General features: G+C 48.1%; 1 protein-coding gene across 1 annotated transcript in view; it reads left to right on the top strand.

Annotated features, from left to right (window-relative positions):
- The window catches only part of ADAMTS17 (ADAM metallopeptidase with thrombospondin type 1 motif 17), a 187,330-nt gene that overhangs the window by 110,677 nt on the left and 56,761 nt on the right, over positions 1-19,892 (top strand). The window contains exons 11-13 of the mRNA XM_044444944.1: positions 1,771-1,916; positions 9,306-9,472; positions 10,990-11,117. Coding sequence (XP_044300879.1) covers positions 1,771-1,916; positions 9,306-9,472; positions 10,990-11,117 — 441 coding nt within the window. The remainder of the gene's footprint in view (positions 1-1,770; positions 1,917-9,305; positions 9,473-10,989; positions 11,118-19,892) is intronic.

The following is a 19,892-nucleotide window of genomic DNA, read 5'->3' as shown; positions in this document are numbered from 1 at the left end:
ACCGCAGACGGGGACTGCAACCAAGAAATTAAGACGCTTGCTCCTTAGGAGCTATGGCAAATCTAGACAGCATACTAAAAAGCAGAGACATCACCCTGCCAACAAAAGTGCGTATAGTCAAGGCTATGGTCTTCCCAGTTGCAATGTATGGCTATGAAAGCTGGACCATAAGGAAGGCTGAGCGCCAAAGGATTGAGGGCTTTGAATTGTGGTGCTGGAGGAGACTCCTTTGAGTCCCTTGGACCGCAAGGCGATCAAACCGGTCAGTCCTAGAGGAGATCAACCCTGACTGCTCTTTAGAAGGCCAGATACTGAAGATGAAACTCAAATACTTTGGCCACCTAATGAGAAGGAAGGACTCCCTGGAGAAGAGCCCAATGCTGGGAGCAATTGACGGCAAATGGAGAAGGGGACGGCAGAGAATGAGGCGGCTAGATGGAGTCACTGAAGCAGTTGGCGTAAGCTTAAGTGGACTTGTGGGGATGGTGGAGGACAGGGAGGCCTGGAGAAATGTGGTCCATGGGGTCGCAATGGGTCGGACAGCAACAAGCAACAACAGTTGGCAATGACAAGAGCAAGGCTGCTTGCTGTCAGGTTAGCCTTTCAGTCTGGGTTTCTCTTTCAGATCAGATGCCAGCTCTCTCAAAACCTTAGTAAGGACAGCATGTCAGGCAATGCCAGCTCCTCTGCAGTTTGCCGTCGCTTCTCAGCCCACAGTCTCAAACAGTGGAGTGCAGGCCGATGCCTGTCCGCTCAGGAATTCAGTCACACTGAACCCCATGAGACGCACTCTCAGGTACATGCGTGTAGCAGCTCCTTCCCTGACTGGATGCCTGCTGCTACAAGTCCCATAATCCCTAGTTCTTGACCAAGCTGACTGGGGCTAATGGGAGTTGCAGTCTCAACCATCCGGAGGACTCCGGGTTGGAGAAGGCTGCAGGACTGATCATTTTCATGGAATAAATCTTAACATTCCAAAACTATGAAACCATAAAATTGCAAATGTTTTGCCTGTCATTTGTATCCAATGACAACGGGTTCTCAGCTTACTCTTTAATAAAATTTAGTCACGGGTTTGAATCCTTATTGTCCGTTTTTTTCCCTTGCAGAAAGTATTCATTGTTCTTTGGATTCAGGAAGTTCTGTCAGCCATTTCAAATGGGTGCTGTAGTAATAATCTCTGTCTGATCATATAGGTGGAAATGGGACATTCCAGATTATATGTAACATTGTCCCATTATGGAAGATGTATTGTGTAGACCTCTGCAACTATTAGGAAGATCTGATGGGTTCTTATCGACAAAGCCAGAATTTTCCCATGCAAATACTGAAGACTCACACTGAAACAAGTAGCCAGTTTTGTTTTGTTGGCTGCAAAATGCTAACAAAATTATTTTGGTATCTTTACTATGGATGTGGTCTGTGTTACTGGGGCTATTTTCACATAATTCCCATGTGTAGAAAACCAGTGCCATGAGCTGTTGGCCAAGTGCTACTTGAAGATCGTGTCTTCACTCAGCCCCTGATTTTGCCATTCTCTGCTGGGGTCAATCCATGGGTCCAGTTTCCATGCTCCTTACAAGCTGCAGATTTGATCTCACTTTTTCCTTAGCCCTGACTGATAAATGCTTTCCTTGGTACGTTGCAAGTGCTTTTAGTGGCACTTCATGGCATCCCAGGAACTGCTCCCCTGCTGCTTCCATGGGCCTTGAGTGGATGTGGCACGGAAGCCATTGTTCACTTGGTTCTCCCTGCTTCCTTGCATTTCAGTGGTGCCGAACTGGGGAGTGTGTCAGCAAAACTCCCATCCCAGAACACGTTGACGGAGACTGGAGCATGTGGAGCCAGTGGAGCATGTGCAGCAGGACTTGTGGGATGGGGGCCAGATTCAGGCAACGCAAGTGTGACAACCCACCGTAAGTTGACTCCTGCCAGTGAGAACCTCAAGCCTGAAGACGCGTGGGAGAAAGTTGGAAGCTGTGCCATTGGCCCAGCTCGAGATGCGCTGTGGCTCTCCCAGGCGTCAGACAAGGACCTCTCTTTCCCAGAACCCTCCTGGAGATGACCAGGGGGAGGGCATGCAGGACATGTTCTCTGTCACTACTGCTGAGCTTCAGCTAGGCTCCTCCTCTCAGAATCCATCCCTCTAGTGTCCGCAGACTATTTCTTGTGCTCAGCCCAGTCCTACAAAGCAAGCTGAGCCAAGAGGAAGTCCATCAACACCGGCGGGCCTCCAAATGTGCAGCCAGCCGTCTTCCCCATCAGGAACAGCTGCATGATGCAGAAACCGGGCACGGCAAGTGTCATGCGAGGCCCCATTCCCTGCAACCCGCTTTCTTCCCCACTCACTGCAGCTGGTGGGGCATGTGGTGGAAAGGGGCACTGCCTCTGTGATGCACGGCTCTCGCTTCTTGACGAGTCCCCATGAACCCTGGCTGTGCTCGCCAGGAACTTGGACACTGGGCCACTGCAAAACAGACTAGAGTTTGAGGAGCCAAGCCCTGGGAATCCAGTGGATTTCCACCTGCAGATGGAACTCTCCCTGGCCACAGCCCTCCCTGTACTGGTGCAGCAGTCTTGTTGAACCTAATTACCTCTGGGTCTGGACAGTGGTTAGATTGGAGATCTCCTGGGGATCCCGTGTATGCCAAAGGAAAAGGTGGAGTATAAATATAAAAACCGAGCCGCATGTAAAGCAAGGCAGAAGATTTCTCTGGAAAGCTTTCTTGTGGTTCTGGGCTTTTTCCATGCAGTTTCATTTCTAGGCTGAAGGTAGTTTTGGTGTGCCATGTAAACCCTCAGCTCACTTCCCTTAGTTCCTGGCCTCAAATTCTAGAGCAGCCTCAAGGCCTGGTATCATGAGAAACCCCAGAAATAATCCTGCAGATTGTAGGTTTTGTCCAAACAGTTGTTCAGATGACACCTGATATATGTATCTGTGCGCATAAGAGCATTACCCCGAGGACAAACTGCTTGAGTGGCAAAGAGATTTTGAGTGTGAATCAGCCTTGGTAACTCTAAACCTCTGCAGTGCAATTTCCCTTAACTCACCAGATTTTTGCTCTGATTTTTCACATTCTTTTGCTCATGTACATTCTTGGCTCAGAAATGGCACATGATCCTGTTTCGCTCTCTATATGCTCAATTTATATTCCTGTCTGCATCTCTTGTTCTTCTGCAGCTGGGTTATTTGCTGTCCAAAAATATTGGGTAGAATGTTTTTAAAAATATGTTGCTCCAGGAAGCATTATTGGGAGGAGGAGGAGGAGGGTGCGGGGAGGATTGGAATTGTATTGGAATCCATTTCCCTTGCCAGGTGGGCCTTTGAGCCACTGCACATCTCTCAGCCCTTTTAAACCGTTTAAACATGCCTTCCTCACTTGAGTTGGCTGTTTTCCACACTGAAAGGTGTGTGGCCGCTTGATTGAAGTACCCAAGGGGGTAAGTAGAGATTTGTGAAAATAGTCGCTCTGTACTTTTTAGGGCTCTTCTCTGTCAGATTCCTGATTGGGTCACCTGGTTTGGTTTGGTTTGGTTTTGTATTTGGTCTGTCTAAAATCCTGTTGCATTTATTTCCTACATTTGTATCTTGCTTTTTCCTCGTGTAGCATATCCAGGGTAGAGGGAACGATTCCCCGCTTTCCGTTTTACCCTCACAGCCACTCTGTGAGTTAGATTAGACTGGGAGTCCGTGACTGGGCCAGAGTTGCCCTGTGAGTCTCCCAAGTCCATTCCAACACACGGACTAACGCTGGCCCTCAGCCACCTGGGCGCATCCCTTTGTCCAGCCGGCTCCTATACAGAGCAGAAATGCTCAGGTGTGCCCCACTTCTGTTTGGGTTTCCTCATTGCATGGACTATTACCATACCACACTGGTTCTCCCGGTTTCCAGACTTCCATCTTACGTCATCTTAATAGTGTAGTGTGGCAAGGAAGGAAAGCCTAGGATGAAGCTCTGTAGCTTGAGCAGCAGGACTCTCAAAGTTGCCTCTTTCTTGCAATTATTCCCATAGAGAAAACTGCAACTGGGTGAGAAACAAGCCTTCACGCTTGCAGCCTTTTAAAATGTCAGGCTGTTGCAACGTTCTGGCCAGCTGCATACAAAACAGACCAGTGCAGAAGAGATGGCTGTTTCTTTCCCGAGGGAGCATGGCCAGGGCCCTGAACCACATCTGAGAAGAGGTCATGGGATCTATCAGATCACCAGATCCGAGGCGGCACCCTGACTGCCACAGAGGGAATTGGAGCTCGCTCCGTGCCCTTCATGGCCAGAGCATAAAGCACCCGTTGGCTGCCCTGCAAGAGTGGGAAAGCAACCTGAGAGCAGCGGGGAAGGAGATGCTTCGAGGGTCTGGGGAGGCCTTATCATGGCACCTCTCCAGGCTTCTGCTCCCAGATGCCCCGGTCAAAATGTAGGGCAGGAGTGTGGGATGACTGAGATCACCTCTGCCGTTCTCAATGCCGGGTGCAGGGGAACGGCAAGCCTCCGAGTTCAAAGGCTCACACGCTTTGCAATGGGACTGTGCCCTAATTCATTGAAGCAAACTGGAACCACACAACTAGTCACGCATCTGGTCACTGGGTGAGCACAAACACACACACCTTGGCAGCAGCAGCCAGCAAAAGGCATGACAGAGAAGAGACCTGTGGCCCAATCTGGCACCAGGAAACTGGGGTGGGCAAGAGGAGGCCTGGAGCCATGTGCCCGCTGGGTGTGACGTGGAGGCTTTCAGCTGCTAACCTGCAAAATGGAAGGACATCCAAACTCTCCAAAGCAAACAACAGACAAGTTTGGAGCACGAGACCTTTCCTGATGGGGCTTTCCTGTTCCATCTCACCCCTGCCATGAATTCACTAGGTGGCCTTTGCAAGCCACAGCCTGCCCAGTGTGAAAATAATCGCATGGCCCTACTTGTGCGAGTGTTATAAGGATTACTGAAATAATGCCTGTGAGTGCTTTGAACCTCCATTGCTTCCTCTTCCATTCCACAGGCTTAAATAAGAAATGGTAATTCTCAGTATTTGAAAAGCACTTTGCTTTGGATCGTTGAAAGCAGTTCTCATGCTTTATCCCAGTAACCCTTGCAACAAGAAGATTTGCACGGTTAGTGTTTTCAGGGGCGCTGGGGCAAAAGGAGCTAACACTCGCTTGCTGGGCCGAGAGCCGGGGAGCAAGGTGGCCGGGCAGCTCCTGCTCCTCCCTCTGGGCCAGAGCAAGGAGGAGGTCAACCAGCAGGTTGAGGAAGGGGAAAGCAACTCCAGGGACCCTTGTCAGTTGGCCCCTGTTGGGTGTGTGGGCCCCCGGCAGATGCCCAGTTGTAACGAGCAGGTCCGGCACTCACGCTTTGCCGATTTTCCAAGGGTCAGCAATTTCTGAGGAGGACATCGATGAAGTGAGGGTGGGAGGGCAGAAGGATCCAAGGGGGGCAGGAGCCTTTGACACCCCATCACAGTCATTGCCTCTAGTTCCCCAGGTGACTGTGAGAGCAAAGATGTTTTTGAAGAGATGGGAGAGGACCCAGGAGAGGAGGGAGAGCCGCTGGCCTCTCCCATTGGGAGAGATGAGCTGCCCAGTTGGAGGACTTGCATGGTCTCTTGTGCTGGCCCTTCACCAGCAGGAGCAAGGCAGATGGACTGGGAAGAAGTTTCCATTTTGGGCTCAACACTCTTGGCATGAACAGAGGCTTATTGTGCAGCTTCCTAGAGGGTTTTTGGAGCTGCATTGTCTTGTTAGCTGCAATGTGCCAATAAGGATCTGCATGGTAAAGGATGGTCTGGTGTTCTGGAGCCTCGGGCAAGAAGGGGGAGAGTCGGGCTCAGTATGCCAGCCATGCCTACCTTGGTGCTAATCCCGAGTGCCCTTGTCTCCACGCAGGGTTCACGGCAGACGTGGCATTTGAACTGCGGGGGGGCAGGCCTGATTTGCAGCTCTGCCACTTAGCTATTCACTACTTCTCAGGAGTTTTCCTTTTTTGCTTCCTTAGCCATTTTACGTGTGTGGCTAGCCCCTTGACTCTTTAGACCAGGTGGAAAAATTTGCTCTTCCAACTCCTCCGGTTGGCTGTGGCTTTCCGGGCCTTCAGGGGAAAGGTCTCCCCCAGCACCTGCTGCCTGGACCTTTGAGCCAGAGCTGCCAGGGATGGTCCCCACAGGCCAGAACCTCCCACCTAACAAGCGCCCTCGCGGCTCTCCTGGGCCCTCGTGGGCAGGGGCCATGTTGTCGGCCAGGCAGGTGTGCTGCTGCAGTTGTGAAGCACGCGCGTTTCCCACCCTACCTACGTGCTTCACAGCTGCTCCAGCACTGCTGATCTCTTAGAGGAGAAAAGCCCTGTTTGCCTGTTCTGGTTATTTTCAAAGGAAGAAGGCAATGCTCTGAGCACCTGCCTTTTTGTCCGGTAAACTCACTTAAATCATGGCACCATCCTCACTACAAGAATAAAGGGGCACCCACTTTTGTGGCCCCAGTACTAAACACCTCTACTTGGGAAGGAGCAGCAGCTCCTGGGAGCAGCAGTGGGAGAAGATAATACATTTTCCAAGTGAAAATAAGAAAACGCACAGCCATTACCAAGTGTGCATCTGCCTGGCCAGCCGCTAGCTATAAAGATGCCTTTAAAAATCAGGAGGATGAGCGCCGTGGTGAGCAGGGTTGCTCACACAGGCACCGATGCACGTGAGTGTGCTGGTGTGCCCATCGTCAGCCCCTGTGGGAAGTCTTCGGGGTTGGGAGGCCCCAGAGCATGGCCTGGAGGTCCAGCCATAGCTGCTCTGTTTCACAGTCCTTCCCTAATGTGATTGCGTGAATGCATCTTTTCCCAGCAGGTCAGCGCTTTGTGAGGAATCCTTTGGCCCCAGCATTGGGGGGCAGATCGAGGCAGATATGCAGGGGGGTCGGTTGCAGCTGCACAGTGGAAGCAGTGGTGGAAATTCTGTCTGGCTGAGGAGGATTTCGAGAGTGGATGTTTTAGGCCTGGCTTAGATAACAAGGATTAGCTCTTGGCAGCTTAGCCTGATCTTCCCTCATATGTCGCATCTGAGACAGGAAGGAGCTGGGTTTGGATTCCCTCCAGTTCCTTGTATTAGCAAGGTTGCTTATCACGTCCCTCACAGTGTCATTCAGCCACTTTTGATGGCGGAACTTGGCAACTGTTCCAACAGCATATAGGAAGATGAAGAAATGAGTGTGGGTGCTAAGAGGGAATTACAAACTATAGATGGATAAAGAATCAGGGAGGGCGACAGAGCTTAGTGGCAAACATGAGGTCAGTATTTTGGGCTGTCTTCCTAGTGTTTGTCATATGTTGGGCATATAAGGCAACCCCCAATTTTTGCTTCACTACTTCTGGGTGCCAGGGTCTTCTTAGACACTGGTATGTGTGGGCATGTCCCTAGCAAAAAAGAAGGAATATCTTCAGGGGAAAATATGTGAATATCTCTAGTCTTTGCATCCACTGAGAGACAAAGCTCATGAGTGAGGCTGGCTAGTGTCAAGGCAAAAAGCGGGGCACCCCCAGAGTCCCCAGAGATACCCAGTTTTTCACTGGAGATATTTGCAGCTTTTCCGTTTGCATGGGGGTCCTGCAGTTTCAGGTATCCACTGGGAGACTTAGAACCTATTCCCTATAGATATGGGGGTCCTCCTGTATGATGTTTTTTTCCCCACACAGCATATAACCCCCCCCCCCCCCGCTTTTTGCCTCACTATTTCCGGTTTTAAGGGTCATCTTATAAGCTGGCATATACAGTAGCTGGGTTAACCACAAACTTCAGACCAGTAAAAGGCTTACACCAGACCTTAGATGGCTGGCTTCCCTTTCTTTAACAAGACTAAGCTTTAAGGATTTGCAGCTGGCTTCTGGATCCTGGTGGAGCTAAGGAGCCTCCAGGAAGCCACAAGCAGGGAATAAAAGCTGTGACCATCCCCTCTTGTTCACCCCCTTCTAGCATTAAGAGAGAGTTTTGCTTGGTATGTGGCATTCCATTTAGCTCTGGGGCTGCACCTGATGGTCACAACCAGAAGCCTGCCTCAGCATTTGCAGGATCAATCCCAGGCCCTGCTGGAGCACTCTGGGAGCCCTGAGGAAGAGCTGTGGAAGGGCGAGCTCTTCTCTCCAGAACTGGCCTCAGTAACGCAGGGCTTCCTGGTTGCTGCAGTGCCCACCCCTGCTTCACTGCCTGTGAGGATCCGGGTGTGGGACACCAAGGAGATGCGCCAGGACCCAGACAATAGGAGTGAAGGCAATGCAAGTCCAGGGTCCAATATCCGGTCAGCATCACAAGCAGTCCAAGGTCAGACCTGAAAGCAGGTCATGAAGCAAGAGAAAACAGAGTCTGACAGTCAGCAGCCTAGTCAACAGAGGTTGGGAACAGGTAAGATGGCACAACAAGGAACAGGCTCCCTGGAACAGGGCAAGCTAGGAAGCGAGGCACAGCAGGCAAGGAAGCAAAGCTCCAAAACGCACGCAATGGCTGGAGAACACCAGAGAGCAGTGTTCAGCACCCGACTTGGAGATCATATGCCCACCAGTGGGAAGAACTAAATTGGTGGGTAGAAAGAGGGTTTTCTTGATCTTGATTCTTTGGGACACATTGCTTACTGGCTCCATTGTTATAAACCATTAGACAAAGCCTTAAAAACTTTCGTGTTGCTTGTAGATATTTTTAAAAAATAAAACAGACTTTATTCTGTTGCTGTTGGTTTTAGCTGTACATGTTGGCTTTCAGTATCTTTCTGAGCTGGGTGCTTGTGAATATTATTGTTACCACGGTTCCTGGCCATGGTTGTTTGTATTTTCTTTTGAAAACTGCTTTAAGAGCTGGCTGATTGACATGTCTTCCAGGCCTCAGACCTTCCAGTGTTTAACAGAGGGGGTAGGAAAGTCAATACCTTGTTTAGGGCTCTCCAAGCCCAAGAACACAGTCTTATCATTATCTTATGTCTGAGAAGATAAGTCACCAACAGATATTCCATCTTCCTAGCCTTGCAGAAGTTTTGGGCTATAAATGGTCCAGTCAGTTCCTCCAAGAGGGGCCGAGCTCTTCACACTGCAAGCTTTGTCAGGCTACATGAGACATTAGTTGGCCTTAGCTCCTTGCTGAGACATCATCTTCCTGTTGTAGCAGAAAAGAGTTCTGCTAGCAGGACCTGTTTGGATCTATCCAAGGTCCCATTCTCTCCTTGCCTTGGTCTGAATGCCATCAGATACTACGCGCTTTCAATGAAAGCCCCAGTGAACCACAGAATGGGGCATCTGTAAATATTATCAGTTAAATGACCATGGTTCGTATTTTTGTTCATTAACAGCCCTGGACCTGGGGGCAAAAACTGTCAGGGAGCAAGTGTTGAGCACACAGTTTGTGAAAACTTGCCCTGCCCCAAAGGGGTGCCCACCTTCCGAGACCAACAGTGCCAGTCGCATGACAGATATTCCAATAAGAAGAAAAGTCACTGGACGGCTGTTATCATGGATGGTAAGTTTCCGTATGTTGGATTTTGTTCCCTTGGATTTTGAGCCACAATCAGTCGCTCCAGGATGTTGTGGCACGTGCACCACTTTGTGCTTTATGTGGCAGGGAATGGGTGTTTGTCATCTTGGCTGCACACAGCCAGGAGCAACTGGCCACCAGCCATTCCTTTGCAACATGCACATCTGTCCACATTGCTTTCATGGCTGATATTATCTTGCATAAATTTGTGGGAAATGTACTATGTGAGGCTGCCCCCAAATTTGTGCCTTCTGTGGCAGGGGTACAGGGGATCTCTCCATGTTCCTGACTCCAGAGACAAGTCTGTTTTACGTGTAAATCTCATCACATCAGATATATCAGCAACTGATATCTCATATTTATTTTAATATCTTAAGTTTTTTCTAATAATAGCATTATGAATGATTAAATCAATTGATAATTGAGGGATTAACAATGGAGCAAATATATTATGCAGAAATATACAGGACTAAAAAAAGATGTATCTTGTGATTGTTTATTGCAATAGCTAGTTTTCCAGTTATGTTTTGCAAACTACTCTGGAATTGTGTTTTGTTTGTTTGTTTTGAGATTAACAGTGAAATACAAACATTATAAATAAATAAAACCAATTACATCAAGACTTAAAATTACTAGAATGCCTGGGAAAATAGGAAGTGACTCACCAGTGCCAAAAAGATAGCATAGGGCAGCAGGGACAACTGACTCTTTATAAAGAAGCATCATGTCATTGGGGGGCCGCTAAACCAAAGGCCCTCTCCCTTTAGCTCCATGTGTTCAATTTTCTGTATGTTGTGAGTGCTTGGAAAACAACCATCCCAGCATTTCGGCAGACTGAGGCAGAGTGGAAGCAGAAAATTCTTCAACTTAAATCTGGTTGCTCAGAGACAACACGTTTTAAGGGAACCAGTGAACACATGCAGTGCGTTGAGTGTGCTGAGCCATCAGGCGAGAGTGTGTGCAGGCATCCCTTTACACGTGTGGCACAGAAATCGGAGCTATGCTGGCTCAGTGACCTGAGCTGCATGAGCTCAGTTCCAGTGCTCAGTGTTGTCAGCGCCTCACGCTTGGGGCCATTGTCAGCTTCCCCAGTGTCATCGGCAGGTTCGACAAGCTCCCTTCAAGGGATGGACAGGGGACCACATCCACTGTGGGCACTGCTCTTCAAGATGGCTTGTGCCAAAAGGAGCAGGCTGCCAACCGGTTCTCTAAATAGGGGCATCACTTGGCAGAAGGAAAGGACGGGAGACGCAGAGACAGCTGTTGCCAGGTGTTAAGGAGCAGAGTGCTTGGAACTGCAGCTCCTGCAGGTTACAGACCCAGGAAGGGAAGCTGGGTTGGGGTTAGTCTCCAGGTCTGGGTAAACGCACATGTCAAAGGACTTCTTATGGCATTTCTCCTTTGAAAACTTACGTTCGTCCCACAGACTCGGCCTGAGAGCTTTGTGGCTCGTTAGCTAACTAAGGTGAATGTTACTGCAATATATATATATTTTTCCCCAGATAAGCCCTGTGAACTGCACTGCTCGCTGTTCGGGAAGGAATCCCCTATGCTGGTATCTGACAGGGTAGTTGACGGTACTCCGTGCGGGCCTTACGAGACAGACCTCTGCGTTCATGGCAAGTGCCAGGTGGAGTAGCTTTTTGTTACCTTCTCTCAGCCGACCAGTCACGTTTGCTCCGCTGCGCTTTGGCAACGGCTCGTCCTCTGGGGCTGGTCCATGGGCAGGGGACACCCAGCGGGGACAGGAGGCCAAGCACAGTCTCACTCCCTCCTTGCGCTGTGAGCAATTTGCAGATTGAGGCCCACTGATGTACGACTTTATTTTCTAAAAAGCTATCAAGAAGGTGTGCAAACGTTTAAACCAATAAATCCTTAACATGGTAAGAATCAGTCAAGAGCATTAAAAATGGCAAAACATTAAAACAGCTGCATAATTTGAAACGCTAAATTAAATCAATGTGCCTTCACTATCTTTACAAAAGCTGAGAGAGTGGCGCCACTCTCTTGAACGAGCACAATCCACAGTTTGGGAGCAGGACAGAAGAAAGTGCTTTTACTTGTGCCCGACACAAGCCTTTGCTGTCTTCAGAAGATCCTCTCCTGCTTATTCTAAGGAGTGCAGAGCCAGTGTGGTGCAGTGGTTAAGAGCAAGGACTGGGACTCAGGCGATCTGGGTTCAGGTCCCTGCTCGGCCACATGGAGCCCACTGGGTGACTTTGGGCCAGTCACAGACTCTCAGCCCAACCTCCCTCACAGGGTGGTTGTTGTGGGGATAAGATGGAGAGAGCAGCAGGAAGAGAATAATGTAAGCCACTTTGGGTGCTTTAAAAAAGAAAAAAAAATGAGACATAAATCTAATAAATACGTAAAATCTGGGAGGGCTCATCATGAGACAGCTTCTATGCCATTCAGGGCTTTAAAGGTCGATAGCCTGTGCAGAACTGAAGTTCATCTGGCCGTGCACTGAGTTCTATAGCATGGTGATGCGCCCTTAACGCAGGAGCCTTGAATGGCTGGAGGTGTTCCAGCTGTGCTGTTCCCAAGAGTGCCGACTTGGAAGACCCTCTAGGGGTCCTTTGCATGCTTTGAATTCCTGTGCTTTCAGCCCCCTTGGCAGGCACACTGGAACTGAGACAGCCCAGTGCCTTGGAGGAAGTGCCCTGACACCCTTTCCCTGGAGAGGCAGAGCCAGGCTGGTTGGTGCAGCAGGGTTTCCCCAGCGACGTGCTGGCGCTGCGCCTGCGATCCCACACTGTTGACTGAATAACTGATGGCGGCAGTAACATCTCTGGCTGAGGCACATACCTTAGAAGAGACAACTGGATGTGGCTAACTCGCTCCCGACCTGCTCTATTTATAGGACTTGCCAAAGCACTACTTCGTAGCCTATAATTTCTGGGCCTAATTTAAGTTGCCGGTTTGGATCGTTAAACCCCTCAGTGGCCTGAATCCAGGCTATTTGGAAAGCTATGTGAGAATATAAAATTGGGAAGTCCCAACCCCAAGTCACCTCTTCTTTCAATTCTAAAAACCACCCACAATTTTCACTAGCTCAGGATCTGACCTGACTGTAAAACTCTACCATAAATTAATAAATAAAATGCCATTGCCCAAGTTCCCCCTACCCACACCCTGCTGCTCCATTTACCTTTATAGGTAGGAACCCTTTTTTTCTTGTTTCATCTGGTTCTGCTGTGGATCATTATTCTCGGCTTTATGTAATAATTCTCTCTTTGTAACATCCCAGCTGGCTGCTGAATTCAATAATAGTGTCTTTAAAGAATCTAAACTTGTATGTGAGTGTTGGAAAGTATCCAAAGATGAGAGTGATTTGAGAATATGGCTAGAATAGCTGTCTTTATTAAGAACACCTCTAAACCAAAGAGATTTTTTTTGCTCTATTTTTTTTCAATGTTTGGTAGCTTGCCCCCGCAGGATTATTTTTTTCTCACTTGCAAAATGCAAGCTCTTTGCCAGCAGGATTTAAAGGTTTCTGAAAATAAGAGATTTTACAACAGCTAATTTTTTGTAATGGTCGTCAGATGTTCTGCAAAAGGCAGTGACTGATGCCAAGCTGAAGCTCCTGCCTAACAAGGCAGCAGCTAAATGATCCTGGCCAACACAGGAGCCAAAAGATATTTTCTTGGTTCTTCACCTTTCATGATTCTTTCTTTTACACATTTTTAAGCCTTTCCACAGGTTTCAAAACACCAGTTTTAGTTTAACTCCTGTGTGGGCCAAGAGTCATGGCTCTCTGATGCCTGTATGATAATATAGAAACATAGAAAACAGAGCGAGTCAGAAGGGGCCTCCCGGGCCATCTAGTCTGACCTCCAGCACCAGCTGGCTCCGCTCATGACATGCCCACCATGTGCATGTCCAGCCTATCCTTGAACGCCCGCACCGATGGGGCCTCAGCCACCTCCCGTGGAAGCCCATTCCACACCCTCGGGGTCCTGACTGTCAGGAAGTGCTTCCTGGCATCCAAATGGAACCTTGGCTTCCTGAGCTTTGCTCCGTTGGAGGGCGTCCTGCCTTCCTCTACAGGGGAGAACAGGTCTCTACCCATCTCCGTGTGACATCCCCTCACATACCTGTATGTCGCCAACATATCCTCTCTGAGTCTCCTCTTCTCCAGGCTGAAGAGACCCAGTTCCCTCAGTCTTGCCTCATACGGCATCCCCTGCAAACCAGTCACCAACCTTGTGGCCCTACGCTGCATTGACTCCAACCTGGCTATATCCTTTCTGTAATGAGGGGCCCAAAACTGAACACAATACTCCAGTTGTGGGTGCACCAGAGTCATATAGAGTGGTAGTAATACCTCTCTTAATCTAGAAGCCACACTTCTGGCTATGCAACCAAGGGTGGCATTCACCCTCTTGACCACAGCATCACACTGCTGACTCATGTTCAGCCTGCAGTCAACCAATACCCTGAGGTCCCTTTCACAAGTGCTGCTCTCCAGCCACTTGTCACCTAACCTGTACTCATGACACCTATTCCTATGCCCCAAGTGCAAGACCTTGCACTTATCCACATTGAACACCATCCTGTTGTCTCCTGCCCACTTCCATAGTCTGGCCAGATCCTTTTGCTCCTCAGTTGTGGCCACTGCTCCAGTTTTAGTGTCATCTGCGAATATGATCAGCAGACTGTTCACCCCTTCTTCCATGTCGTTAATGAAAAGATTAAACAGGATCGGCCCCAGGACAGAGCCCTGGGGGACCCCGCTTGTCACTGGCCACCATCCCGATGATTCCCCACTAATGGTTACCTTCTGCTTTCGGTCAGTCAACCATGCCCTAATGCACCGGACAGTGCTTTGGTGTATCCCAAAACTCCTCAGTTTCTCCACCAGGATATCATGGGGCACTTTGTCAAAGGCCTTGCTGAAATCCAGGTATACCACATCCACTGCATCCCCTCCATCTAGCCATCTCGAAACCTTGTCATAGAATTCCACAAGGTTTGTCTGGCAGGACCTGTTTTTGCAGAAGCCTTGTTGTGTGGCTGTCAGCCTCCCTTCCCTATCTAGCATCACTAGATCTCTCTCTATTATGAACCTTTCCATAGTTTTTCCTACAATGGATGTAAGGCTATCAGGTCTATAATTCCCCGTGTCCCTTCTACTACCCTTTTTGAAAATTGGGACCACTGATGCCACCCTCCAGTCCTCTGGAACTTCATCCGTTCTCCACGAGGTCTCAAAAATGGAGGCCAGCGGGCCTGAGGGAACCCCTGCCAACTCTCTAAGTACTCTCGGGTGTAACCCGTCAGGGCCTGGCGCCTTTGGAATGTCCAATGCCCTGAGGAGCCCCTCGACTTCAAGGGGGGGTGACTCTAATCTGTGCCCCTAAGTCCCCAGCCTCATCTAATCTCCTATGCAGATATCCCCTGTCCTGCTTTGGGGAGAATATCTGGAGGATGACTTCTCAGCTCCTTAGCAGTTATCATTTGGAGTCCAGTAAGACACTGTTTTGCCCCCTGTCCTGTTCCACCTTTGCATGGAAGTGTTGGGAAGAGGCACCCAGAGATTTGGTTTGAGGTCTTGCCAAAAATGTGGATGGCACTTCGCTTTATCCTTCTTTTTCATCAAATTCAGATGGGGCTGTGGATGTCCTAAACCAGGACATAGCAAGGGACAGGATGAAGGCTGACAGACAGAAACTCCATCTGGAGAAGGTGGATCTTGCGGATGGAGGGTTGGTGGGTGGCTTTTCCCTTTGTTTGCCTGGTCTTCAACCTGTTCTGGTGAGTAGTGCTCAGCAAACCAAGTGCACAAAGCCAAAGGTGAGGGTTATGGGAGCTGTAGGCCAAAACATCTGGAAGTCCACCCCTGACCTAAAGGATCCACTGTCAACCCTCGATGCTCAAGAGGACTGGGCGACTCAAATGCTACTCATGGACTTCTGCTGTAATGCTGCTTGCAGCCCTGCCTATGCTGTGCTGGCCGTGCATTTAGGTGCTGCAGTGTATTCTGCAATGGGTTGACTACTTCTGGCATGAGAGCTTGACAGTGAGGAAAGCTGGCTGGAAGAAAATTGAGGAGAGATTTGCCAATACCTTGGACTGGCAAAAGTGAGTCCTAGCTCAAATCAAGCCAGAACTTACCCGAGAAATGAAAATGACAAAACTTTGGACATATCTTGAGAAAGCAAAACTACTGGAGAAGATAATCATGCTAGGGAAACTTGAAGAAAGAAGACAAATAGGAAAACCAACCATGTTGTTGTTGTTAGTCGCCAAGTCGTGTCCGACCCATCGCGACCCCATGGACAACATTCCTCCAGGCCTTCCTGTCCTCCACCATCCCCCGGAGTCCACTTAAGCTCATACCAACTGCTTCAGTGACTCCAGCCACCTCATCCTCTGCCATCCCCCTCTTCTCTTGCCATCTATTGTTCCCAGCATTGGGCTCTTCTCCAGGGAGTCCTTCCTTCTCATTAGGTGGCCAAAGTATTTGAGTTTCATCTTCAGTATCTGGCCTTCTAAAAAGCAGTCAGGGTTGTTCTCCTTGTTTGATCTCCTTGCAGTCTAAGGGACTCACAGGAGTCTCCTCCAGCACCACAATTCAAAGGCCTCAATCCTTTGGCACTCAGCCTTCCTTATGGTCCAGCTTTCACAGCCATACATTGCAACTGGGAAAACCATAGCCTTGACTATACGCACTTTTGTTGGCAGGGTGATGTCTCTGCTTTTTAGTATGCTGTCTAGATTTGCCATAGCTTCCCTCCCCAGGAGCAAGCATCTTTTAATTTCTTGGCTGCAGTCCCAGTCTGTGGTGATCTTGGATCCAAGGAAAATAAAATCTGTCACTACCTCCATTTCTTCCCCATCTATTTGCCAGGAAGTGAGAGGACCAGATGCCATGAACTTAGTTTTCTTAATGTTGAGTTTCAAGACAACTTTTGCGCTCTCCTCTTTCACTTGCATCAAGAGGCTGTCTAGTTCCTCTTCACTTTCTGCCATTAGAGTGGTATCATCTGCATATCTGAGGTTGTTGATATTTCTTCCAGCAATCTTAATTCCAACTGGAGATTCATCTAGCCCCACCTTTCTCATGATGTGCTCTGCGTATACGTTAAATAGGCAGGGCGACAGTATACAGCCTTGCCGAACTCCTTTCTCCATTTTGAACCAATCAGTGGTTCCATGTCCAGTTCTCACTGTTGCTTCTTGACCCACATATCGGTTTCTCAAGAGACAAATAAGATGGTCAGGTACTCCCATCTCTTTAAGAACTTGCCACAACTTGTTGTGATCCACACAATCAAAGGCTTTAGCATAGTTAATAAAGCAGAAGTAGATGTTTTTCTGGAACTCCCTAGCTTTCTCCATGATCAATGGAGTATGTTGACAATTTGATCTCTAGTTCCGCTGCCTCTTCGAAATCCTGCCTGCACTTCTGGTAGTTCTCGGTCCACATACTGCTGGAGCCTAGCTTGTAGGATTTTGAGCATAACTTTGCTGGCATGTGAAATGAGTGCAATGGTGCGGTAGTTTGAACATTCTTTGGCATTGCCCTTCTTTGGAATCGGAATGTAAACTGACTTTTTCCAATCCTGTGGCCACTGTTGAGTTCTCCAGATTTGCTGGCATATTGAGTGTAGCACTTTAACTGCATTGTCTTTTAGGATTTTGAATAGCTCAGCTGGAATGCTGTCACCTCCACTAGCTTTGCTGTTGCTCAGACTTCCTAAGGCCCACTTGACTTCACATTCCAGGATGTCTGGCTCGAGGTCAGTGACCACCCCATCGTGGTTATCAGGGATGTTAAGCTCTTTCTTGTATAGGTCTTCTGTGTAATCTTGTCACCTCTTCTTAATATCCTCTGCCTCTGTAAGTTCCCTGCCATTTTGGTCATTTATCATGCCCATCTTTGCATGAAATGTTCCCTTCATATCTCCAATTTTCTTGACGAGATCTCTGGTCCTCCGTATTCTATTGTTTCCTTCTGTTTCTTTGTTCTGTTCATTTAAGAAGGCATTCTTATCTCTTCTAGCTATTCTCTGGAATTCTGCATTCAATTGGGTGTATCTTTCTCTTTCTCCCTTGCCTTTTGCTTCCCTTCTTTCCTCAGCTATTTGTAAAGCTTCCTCAGACAGCCATTTTGCTTTCTTGCATTTCTTTTTCTTTGGGATGGTTTTAGTTGCTACCTCTTGTACAATGATGCGAACCTCCATCCATAGTTCATCAGGTACTCTGTCTATCAGATCTAATTTCATAGATCTATTTGTCATCTCTACTGTATATTCATCAGGGATATGATTTAGGTCATACCTGAGTGGCCTAGTGCTTTTCCCTACTTTCTTCAGTTTAAGCCTAAATTTTGCAACCAGAAGCTCATGATCTGAGCCACAGTCAGCTCCTGGTCTTGTTTTTACTGACTGTATAGAGCTTCTCCATCTTTGGCTGCAGAGCACATAGTCAATCTGATTTCTGTGCTGACCGTCTGGTGATATCCATATGTAGAGTCATCTCTTCGGTTGTTGGAAAAGAGTGTTTGCTATGACCATCGTATTCTCTTGACAAAATTCTCCCAGCCTGTGCCCTGCTTCATTTTGTACTCCAAGGCCAAACTTGCCTGTTATTCTGGTTATCTTTTGGCTTCCTACTTTAGCATTCCAATCCCCCCTGATGATAGGCACATCATTTTTGGGTGTTAATTCTAGAAAGTGTTGTAGGTCTTCATAGAACTGGTCAGCTGCAGCCTCTTCAGCACGAGTGGTTGGGGCATAGACTTGGACTACTGTGATGTTGAATGGTTTGCCTTGGATTCAAACAGAGATCATTCTGTCATTTTGGAGATTGTATCCCAGTACTGCTTTTCCTACTCTTTTATTGACTATGAAGGCTACTCCATTTCTTCTGAGGGATTCTTGCCCACAGTAATATACCCAATGGTCATCTGGATTAAATTCACCCATTCCTGTCCATTTTAGTTCACTGATTCCCAAGATGTCGATGTTCAGTCTTGTCATCTCTTGTTTGACTACATCCAGCTTGCCTGGATTCATGGATCTTACATTCCAGGTTCCTATGGAGTATAGATCTTTGCAGCATCGGACTCTCCTTTCACCACCAGATACATCGGCAACTGAGTGTCCTTTCAGCTTTGACCCAGTCGCTTCATTCTTTCTGGCGCTGCTAGCACTAGCCCTCTGCTCTTCCCCAGTAGCATATTGGACACCTTCCGACCTGAGGGGCTCATCTTCCGGCGTCACATCTTTTTGCCTTTTGGTACCGTCCATGGGGTTTTCATGGCAAAGATACTGCAGTGGGTTGCCATTTCCTTCTCCAGTGGATCCAACCATAATACTGCTTATTTCCATAAAGGAAGCCGCAGTCTTGAGCTTACAAGAGCTGAACATGGGCAAGACCTTTTCGAGGGTGTGTCTTCCATGGGGTCGCCATACGTTGGAGACAACTTGATGGCATGGAGCAGCAGCACCGTGCTCTACCTGGGGCTGCCTGTGAAAACGCCTTGGGAATTGGAGTCGCCCCGGAACAGGGCTGCAGGTTTCTTAAGTGGGAACGGGCAACTTGGTAAAGTTACACCAGTGTTTTATGATCTGGGGGACTTGGGGGAACTGCGCCGGAGCCCTGGCCTGTGGGCCACACATTTTAATGCAAAATGTGTGGCCCACGTGCTGATGAAGATGGTGGCATTTCCACTGTGTTGAAAACATGATTTTGTGCCACACATGAACACAATTGTGAGGGGAGCTGGAGGAGTTTCAAGGGTGATTCATTCATTGGCTTATTTTCCACTAAATCATCTTGAAGGCCCTCTAAGTTGATTTCCTCTGATGTATGCAGAGGAAATGGCCTTTTAAGTGCAATTTTTCTCTTGCTTCTTAGACAGTACCTATTCTCTGTGGTGAAGGAGCAGAATATTTTAAAAATAATGATTCACAGCTCCTTCTCTGTGTGTAGAGCAGCTCCCTCTATGGCTTGATTGGCACCTGGGCTTGGCGTGACCCCGCGTCCATGGAGTCTCAGGATCTTTTTTTTTTTTTTAATAAGGATTTTTATTAAGATTTTAAACTAAAACTAAAAACATCAATCATCAAATACATCGGACATACTGGGTCAGCCCCCTACTACATATTTTTTTAACATTCTATAGTCATATTCAAATCGATTTATAAAAATTTAAAAACGTCTTTAAATCTAAGCCAAGTCCTGTTTCTCCAGCCAATCATAAAAAAGGTCCCAAATTTGATAGAAGTCAGTATCTTCTTTCTCCTTCAGTGATAGAGTCAATCTGTCCATTTCTGCACAGTCCAGAATCTTTTTTAAAATCAGTTCCTCGGTGGGTAATTCCTCACTCTTCCAGTATTGAGCAAGCGCAATCCTCGCAGCTGTGATTAAATGTAACATCAAATACATTTCTTGT

Source organism: Varanus komodoensis, unplaced genomic scaffold (assembly GCF_004798865.1).
Source record: "Varanus komodoensis strain SLA01 unplaced genomic scaffold, ASM479886v1 scaffold46_3, whole genome shotgun sequence".
NCBI lineage: Eukaryota > Metazoa > Chordata > Lepidosauria > Squamata > Varanidae > Varanus > Varanus komodoensis.
This window is presented reverse-complemented; position numbering and strand designations above follow the sequence as displayed.